Here is a 9,206-nt window from a genome sequence, read left to right as displayed (position 1 = left end):
GTCAGTGTGTGTGGGAGCTGTACCCCAGTGAGAGTCAGTGTGTGTGGGACTGTAGCCCAGTGAGAGTAAGTGTGTGTGGGAGCCGTATCCCAGTGAGAGTCAGTGTGTATGGGAGCCATACCCCAGTGAGAGTTAGTGTGTGTGGGACCCCAGTAAGAGTCAGTGTGTGTGGGAGCCGTACCCCAGTGAGAGTCAGTGTGTGTTGGACTGTCCCCCAGTGAGAGTCAGTGCATGTGGGAGCCGTACCCCAGTGAGAGTCAGTGTGTGTGGGACTGTACCCCAGTGAGATTCAGTGTGTGTGGGACTATACCCCAGTGAGAGTCAGTGTGTGTGGGTGTTTTACTAAAGTGGGACCACTTTCAGGACACAAATTGGGAGGGGGTGTAATTCAATGTTAACAATATTAGCCATTAGCTGTGCTGCCATTAATGATAATAATGAGCTCATGTTGGTACGAGCTGTAAAAGGGTTAAAGAATGTCTCTGCTCTGTCCACTGGTTGGATATTATTCTGAAGTTACCAGTAAGTCTGAGCAGCTCAGTGTCCTTTCTCCATCTGCTCCTGATCTGACTGTGCTGTGACTCGCTGCTGACTCCACCCTCCAGGGATATGGTCCCAAACATCAGGAAACTCACCTTCTGGTTCCCTGGTGACCTTGCCAATGTCTTTGAACTGTCAGACCCTTGCAGGAAGAGGCTTCTTGGATTGGGTTGTGATTTGGGAGCTGGGGTCACAACACTCCTTGAGCCGGCTCCTCCCTCTCTCAGGAGTTGGAGGAACGCCAGGGTCTGAATGAAACCGCAGCAGAACACCGTGAGATTCTCCAAGGGTCTTCATTCTCACTGAGTTTCCACACACCGTCTGCACATTCAGGCATGGCATATTGGACAATATCCAAAAGGAGAATGGCCACGCCCAGCAGGTCTGCTCAGTGCAGCACCTCCAGCACCCACCGACATTGTGACCTCCATCCACAATCCTGCCTAGACAGTGGATTCAAACACACCACTGCTTGAATCCATCCATTACTTCTCTTCCCCTCATTGCTGCCCGTTCGCTTCCAGCCACAAAACACTGCTGAGAACACAAAAACAAAATACAGCAGATGCTGGAAATGTGAAACAAATCCAGAAATTGCTGGAGAAACTCAGCAGGTCAGCAGCATCTGTGGAGAGAGACATTCCCACTCCCATGACCTTCCCTCAGACACTGAAAACTTGCTGGGATTGGCTAGCTTGTTGGCAGAACTGAAAGTTTCTCGCTAACAGGAAAGGTTTGAACAGGCTGGGATTCTTTGCTTTACAAAGAAGGTAGATGAGGAGTGACCTGTCGGAGGTCTTGAATACGATGAAGGGGTTTGATAGGGTAGAACTAAAGTAGATGTTTCAACTTGAGGGAGATAACCAGAAGTAGGAACCTTCAATCTCGAATAGTCATGAATTAGTCTGATAGAAATTCAGAAGAAACTTCTTCATTTAGAAAATGGTAAGAATGTGGAGCTCACTCCCATGGGGAATGGTTCAGCTGAATTGTATCAAAATATTTAAGGGGAAGCCAGATAAATAAATGAGGGAGAAGGAAATGGAAGATATTGGGATATGTGAGATCAGGGAGACAAGAGGACACTCGTGGAGCAGATGGGCTGAGTGGCCTATGCCTGTGCTGGAGACTCGGTGTAATTCTATGAAAGCACCTCTTAGATACTCCATGTGCTTCCTATGGTTAGGCAGAGAACGTTAATCATCAGAGCAATCAGAACAAGAGCTTCAGTCAATCCCATAAACATGATAAACAATTGACGTACTTCTTAAACTCTACAACTCTAAGACACAACTACAAATGGGAGGCAGAGAAATGTGGGTTAGAAGGAATAAGAAATGGTTTGGCAGAGTATTTACTTCAATAGAAGGAATCCAGCACATAAGGCAGGCGAGCTAAGGGAACAGATAGAAACTTGGCAATTTTGTCTCATTGCCAATTCAGAAAGATGGCAGAAAGGGAGACAGCAATGGCACCACAATCAATATTCTCTCTAGTTGTGTGGCCCCTCTAGAGGTGATTGTCCATTGCCAGCCCTGACTGCAGTTTCAGAAGGTAGCTGCCACGCACTGACCTCAGGGGGTCTTTGCAGAAAACAAAATTCAAGAGAATGTAGAGCCCAGTATTCCTGGTGACAGGGTTTCCCATCGAGATGGAAAGCAAAATCAAAAATGAGAGATGTGGCAAATTTGCTCGGAGAAAGAAGTGAATGTGGGAAGGATCATTAAAAGAAGCTGTTTGGATTGACTCAAAAACAGAGTCAGTCAGTCTCTGTGAGTGGACTGTAGACCCCCAGATAGGCAGAGGGATATGAAAACACATCTCTGAGATTGATAGCGAGGATGGAACCCTTAAGTTGCAGCAAGGTATCAATAGACTGGTCAGGGTTGGGGTTGGAAAAGTAGCAGACGGAATTTAATCCAGAGAACTGTGAGATGGTGCATTTCAGAAGTTCAGACAAAGCAAAGGAGCACAATTAATGAGAAGATACTGAACAGTGTAGAGGAAGGGAGGGACATTGGAGTGAATGCCCACAGATCCTGATTGTAGCAGGACAGGTTGATAAGGTGTTAAGAAGGTAAATGGAATCTGTTTCTTTATTGACTGAGGCAGCAAGATTAATGCTGGCACTGTATTAGTTAGGCTGATGGGTAAAGGGTCTGATTCTCTGCTAAATGACTCTAACTCTATCAGAGGGAATGAGGTTAAGGAGAGGAGTAAGTGGTTTAGAGGGGATCTGAGAAAGTATGTTTTCACCCAGAGGATGTTGGAAATATAGAACGTGCTGTCTGAGAGTGTGGTAAACAACATTTAAGAACAATTTAGTTAAGCACTTAACTTACCAGGGCTTATTAGGTTATTGACCAAATGTAAGTAAATGGGATTAGAATAGTTTGGTGTTTGTTGATTGGCATAGACACGATGGGCCAAAGGGCCTGTCTCTATGCCGTAAGACTCTATGGTTCTATTACTTGAGTCCTGTGTGCAGTTCCGACCACCTCCTTCGAGAAAGGATGGAAGCATGTGTGAGAGGGGACAGGAGATTGGTGAGATGTTTCCAGGTTTGGAAAATTGCAGAATGAGGAAAGATTGGAATGGCTGGGATCATTCTGCCTGGAACAGACCGAGGCTTATAAAATTGTGAGGGGCCTGGATAGAGTATTGGGGAGGGCCTGTTTACTTTGGCAGAGAGGTCAGTGACTGGGAGATAAAGATTTAAAGTGATTGGTAGGAAGATTAAAGAGGAGATGAGGAAAGGGTTTTCCAGTTGGAGGGTTGATGGGAGTCTGGAAATCACTGCCTGAAAAGAAGGAGGGACAGAAACCACTTGATTGATTGGGTTGGCCCCTGAACTGTAATCTGTCTGGATACAGGCCAAAGTGGGATCAGGCTGGGGTCAGGGGAGGGGTGGAGAGTGGGTCTCATCCATCGGCTCGCGCAGACACAATGGGCAGACTGGGCTCTCCCTCTCAGATTCTACAAAATGAGAAGATGAGCTGTCATTACAATTGGAGATTCTCACAGTCCCAGAAATAATCTGCCAATCCCCCTTATTTGGAGAAGACTGGGACCTAGTGCCTCATTGACCAAGAGCCTGAGACAAGCTGACTCTGGCCCACCCTAAACCCACCGCCCCCCCAATTGTCCCGTGAATTCCAATCGATGGGGAGCATGTAAACAAGGTTGTGGTGGGGTCTTCTTCTGACTGTCAAATTCTTTCCCGCTTGCTTTTTCTAACCTCCCACCCCTCCACCAACAACCCACTTCCTGCATGTCTCTTTCTGCCCGTCTTCAGTTGGATCACTCTGACCAATGTTGGACAGAATCTGGAATCGCCCGAGGATCCCGGACAAGCGGTTGGTGAACGTGATTTGTTTTAAAGTGATCTCTTTCTGACACTCACAGTCTGTCAGACTGACACTCTCTGAGAAAAGGTGAAGGCACTCAGAAGTTCTGCTCAATACATGAAACAGGGAGCATCAGGAGTCAGGAGTAACAATAGGATAAGGGAGAAAATAGAATGGGAGGGGCAAGGAGATGAGAGAGTGTGGGAGGGATGGGGAGGGAGTGGGATGGGAGAGTCGGGGATGATGGGAGAGGTGGTGGGAGAGTAGGGGGAGAGGGGTGTGGGAGAGCGTTGTGGGAGAGGAGGTGGGAGAGGGGTATGGGAGAGTGGGATGGGAGAGTCGGGGATGATGGGAGAGGGGTGTGGGAGAGTGGGAGGAGAGGGGTGTGGGAGGGGGGGGGGGGGGGGCGGGGGGGGAGGGGTATGGGAGAGTGGGATGGGAGACTCGGGGATGATGGGAGAGGAGTTGGGAGAATGGGGGAGAGGGGTGTAGGAGAGTAGGATGGGAGAATCGGAATGATGGGAGATGGGTTGGGAGAGTGGGGGGAGGGTGATGGGAGAGTGGGGTAGAGGGGTGTGGGAGAGTGGGGATGTGATGGGAGAGGGGTGTGGGAGAATCGGGGAGTAGGAGAGGCGGGGAGGGGTTGAATGAGATAGTGGGGGAGAGATGGGACAGAGGTAATGGGAGAGTGGGGGAGAGGGGGATGGGTCAGTGGGGTGTATTCAGATCCAGATTGTTCACATTGTAACAATGAGGAGAGACAATAGATGGTGAGCCTCTGGAAAATGGGTAAGAGGACGAGGGACATTAGTGGATCCACATCACCCTCTGCGCAGCCCTCATCACCATCTTGGAAATCTCACAGAAAGGAGTAATTTAGGGAATGATGAGGTGATGGGTAGAGGGTAAGGGAGAGAGTATGAGAAGGTAGAGTGTGGAGGGAGAGGGGAATGGAGTGTCAAAGGAGAGCATGGGAGAGACTTGAGAGAAAAACTTGGCATGATGGTGAGGATAAGGCAGATGGAGTTTCGGGAGAGGTTGGTTAGGGAGTGGGGAGGAGATGGATAGGGAGAGGTTGAATGTGGAGTCAGGAGGAGGTGGGTGGGGAGAGGGGTGAAGGGGGATGGGGGTGAGGAGAGGGTGGGAGGGCTGGGTGTGAGTACAGCCCATCTTATTAAGCCCAGTGGATGTCAAGGACGAAAGTTCTTGGCTCTTATTCTGAGCACAGTGTCAGTGTTAAATGGAGCAGGAAGTAAAGGGTTAATCAATTCAGAACCAGGACTGCCCACTCAGTTGCCCCTGTGAGTGACAGACTGGTCTGAGTGGAATTGTTCTCAGTATTTGCAGCCCCAGTGTCTGGTCATTGCGAGCAGACTGTGAGTGACAGTGAGCGAATTACAGAACCAATGTTCTGCTTCGAAATTTGTTTGTTCTCTCTCTCTCTCTCCGCAATCAGCTTTCCTACACCGATGCTGACAGCAATCCAGTCGGAGTGGTGCAGATGACTTTCCTGAGGTTGTTGAGTGCCTCTGCCCATCAGAATCTGACCTATAACTGCCACCAGACTGTGGCCTGGTACGACTCGACCACTAACAGTTACGACAAGGCCATCCGCTTCCTGGGCTCCAATGATGAAGAGATGTCATACGACAACAACCCCTACATCCAAGCCATTGTAGACAAATGTGCAGTAAGTGTAACCTCTTTGCTCTCTCAGGTCAAAGTAGAAGGTTTTCTGGAGCTCTTGAAGATGTTAATTTGACATTCACCTCTGCTCCTTGTAAGACAAGATCATCAATGGGTTCCTGTTCCCTTGCTGTTTCTCAGCAGGCACATCCACAACAGCAACCGTGAGATAGAAATGGGAGGAGAGCAATTGCCTAGAGTTCCCAACCTCCCTCTCCCCAATCCTCCTAGCTCACCCAACCCATTCCTCCCCACCACTCACGCACTCTCTCTCACACACACACACGCACACTCACTGCCTTCTGGTGAGCTGAGATTGTTTGCGGCTTTTCAATTTCACTCCCATCCTCACTGTCCCCAGTAAAAGTCTGGACCATCCTGGGTTGAAATTGAGACCATGGAATTAAACCCCAGATTCCCTACTGATTGGATGATCTGAAACCTGTGCAGGAGCCTGGGCCCCTCAGGCTCTGGGTTGGACAATGACAGATCCCTGATACATTTTCAGTGCCCTGACCTGGGATTGTCACACCATAAGGCATAGGAGCAGCAGTCGGCCATTCAGCCCATTGTATCTACTGGGACTTGGATGAGTGAGGGACAGGATTGGCTGCTCAATGTTCCAGGATCTCATTGTTTTAGACAAAATAGAGAGGAAGGTAAAAGAGGTGGAGGAGTTGCATTATTAATCAGGGAGAATGTTACATCTGCACTCAGAGAAGAGATGCTGGAGGGCTTCATCCACTGAGGCAATATGGGCAGAGCTCAAAAATAAGATCAGTGCAATCACTCTGATTGAATATTATAGGCCTCCCCAAGAGCCACCGCAAGATTGAGAGACAAATATGTAGGCAGACTATGGAAAGGTGCAATAAAAACAGAGTTGTCATTGGGCGTGACTTTAACTTCCCCAGTGATGACTGGGACTCCCTTAGAGCAAGAGGCTCAAACGGGACAGAATTTGTTAAGTGCATCCAAAAGGGTTTCTTGAAACAGTATGTGGATAGTCCTGCTAGAGGAGGGGCCATACTGGACCTTGTATTGGCTAATGTGCCTGGCCAGGTGACTGACCTTTCAGTGGGAGAGCATTTTGGAAACAGTGATCACAACTCTTTACGTTTTAAGATAGCTATGAACAAGGATAAGTCAGGACCTTGCAGGAAGATACTAAATTGGAGGGAGGGAAAATTACGTTCAGTATTAGGCAGGATCTGGGGAATGGTAATTGGGAGGAGCTGTTTTCAGGCAGGTCCACATTTGATATGTTGGAACTGTTTAAAGACCTGCGGGGGAGAGTTCAAACCGATATGTTCCAGTAAGGAGGAAGGACAAGAATAATGAGGGAAATTGTGAATTTAGTCAAAAGGGAAAAAAAGCATATGTAAAGTTCAGGAAGCTAAGATTGGACAGGACCGGTGAGCAATATAAAGAAAGCAGGAAAATACTCAAGCAGGGAATTAGGGGAGCAAGAAGGGGCCATGAAATGACCTTGGCAAGTAGGGTTAGAGAGAATCCCAAGGCATTCTATAAATACATTAAAAACTAGAGGATAACTAGGAAGAAGGTAGGACCACTCAAAGATAAAGGAGGGAATTTGTGCTTGGAGGCAGAGAATTTAGGTGAGATCCTAAATGAGTGCGTTGCAATGGTATTCACCCAGGAGAAGGATGTGGTGGATAGTGAGATTTGTGCGAGCATGCTAACGTGCTCGGGCATTTTGAGATCAAGAAAGAAGTGATGTTGGGTGTCTAGAAGAGAGGATGCAGAAGAGGTTAACCAGAATGCTACCTGGATTAGATGGTTGTTTTCTCTGGAGCGGCAGAGGCTGACGGGAGACTTGATAGAAGTCTATAAAATTATGGGATGCATAGATAGGGCTGATGGTCAGAATCCTTTTCCAAGAATTGAAATGTCTAAAATTAAGGGGCATGCATTTAAGTGAGAGGGAGAAAGTTCAAAGGAGATATGAGGGATAAGTTTTTTACACAGAGAGTGGTAGGAGTCTGAAATGTACTGCCAGGCGTGGGGGGTGGAGGCAGATACAACAGGGGCATTTAAGGGACTTTTAGATAAGCATATGAATATGCAAGGAATGGAGGGATATGGACCAAGGGCAGGCAGAAGGGATTAGTTTAAATTGGCATCACATTCAGCACAACATCGTGGGCTGAAGGGCCTGTTCCTGTGCTGTACAGTTATATGTTCTGTGTTCTATGAGATTTTGGTTGATCTGATAATCCTTAACTCCAGTTTCCTGCCTTTTCCCCATGACCCTTGATTCCCTTCCTGATTAAAAATCTGTTTATCTCTATTTTATCTCCCAGCCTCAGCAGCCTTCTGCAGTAAAGAATTCCACAGATTCAAGAAATTCATCCTCAGCTCTGTAACCCCTTATTCTAAGATTATACCCTCTGGTCCTAGACTCTCCCACAAGGGGAAACAGCCTCTCCACATCTCCCCTGTGAACGTCCCCTGAGAAACAGTATGTTTCAATAAGGTTTCATCTCATTCTACTAAACTCCAATGTGAACAGGCCCAACCTACTCACCCTCTCCTCATTAGGCAGTCTGTCCATACTCGGGATCAATCGAGTGAACCTTATCTGGACTGTCTCCAATACAGGTACATCTCTCCTTAGATAAAGAGACAGGAACTGTTCACAGTAGTCCGGCTGTAGCTGCCTTGTATAGTTTTAGCAATACTTCCCTATTTTTAATTGCATTTCCTTTGAATTAAAAACCAGCATTCCATTTGCCTTCCCTATTGTCCACTGAACGTGGATACCAACCCTTGGTGATTTGCGCACAAGAACTCCAAAATCCTGCTGTGCTGTAGCTTTCTGCAGTCTTCCTCCATTTAAATAATATTCAGCTTCTCTATTCTTGCTGCCAAAGTGCATAACTTCAATTTCCCCACATTCCACTTGCCAAGTTTTTACCCACTCCCTTAACCTGTATGTATTCCTCTGCAGACTCCTTCTGCCATCCTCCCCACTTGCCTTGTTTTTACGTCATCTTCAAATTTGATTCAAACATTTGCTTTCCTCATTCAAGTCATTAATATCGACTGTAAATAATTGTGGCCCCAACACTGATCCCTATGGCACTCCACTAGGTACAGATTACCATCCTGAAAATACTCCCCTTTATCACAACTCTCTGTCTTCTATTGTTTTGTTAATCCTCTATCCATGCTAACCTACTACGTCCAACACCATGAGCTCTTATCTTATTGAGTAGACTTAAAGGCAGTAAAGCTGGATTTGGAGTAGGGGTTATATTTTAAAAATGATTTTGAAATGTGAGCTTTGATGGCTGGGCTCAGCATTTATTAACCATCCTTAGTACAGGAATCGAAACGGTGCCAGCACAGTAGATAGTGTTTGCACTCCAGGCCAAGCAGCATCTTTTTCTCTGTGTACTTTTCATCTTTTTTCTTTTCTTCTTTCTTTCTTCTTCATCCTCATGGCCGAGTGGTGTTGGCAGGGTAGTGGCTGCAGCATCAGCGGCATGGTCCAGGCCTCCTGGCGGGGCCCAGAGCCCGCACACCTGGTGGCGGTGGGCCTGGAGCCCGCACACCTGGTGGCGGTGGGCCTGGAGCCCGGACTCCTGGTGGAGGTGGGCCTGGAGCCCG

At 47.5% G+C, this 9,206-nt stretch overlaps 1 protein-coding gene across 1 annotated transcript in view; it reads left to right on the top strand.

Annotated features, from left to right (window-relative positions):
• Nucleotides 1-9,206, top strand: part of LOC109926072 (collagen alpha-1(V) chain-like) — a gene marked incomplete at its 5' end in the record, with an annotated part of 102,582 nt that overhangs the window by 89,562 nt on the left and 3,814 nt on the right. The window contains one exon of the mRNA XM_048621237.1: nucleotides 5,344-5,577. Within this exon, the coding sequence (XP_048477194.1) occupies nucleotides 5,344-5,577 (234 nt within the window). The remainder of the gene's footprint in view (nucleotides 1-5,343; nucleotides 5,578-9,206) is intronic.

This window comes from Rhincodon typus, unplaced genomic scaffold (assembly GCF_021869965.1).
Source record: "Rhincodon typus isolate 14 unplaced genomic scaffold, sRhiTyp1.1 hic_rhity00000197, whole genome shotgun sequence".
NCBI lineage: Eukaryota > Metazoa > Chordata > Chondrichthyes > Orectolobiformes > Rhincodontidae > Rhincodon > Rhincodon typus.
This window is presented reverse-complemented; position numbering and strand designations above follow the sequence as displayed.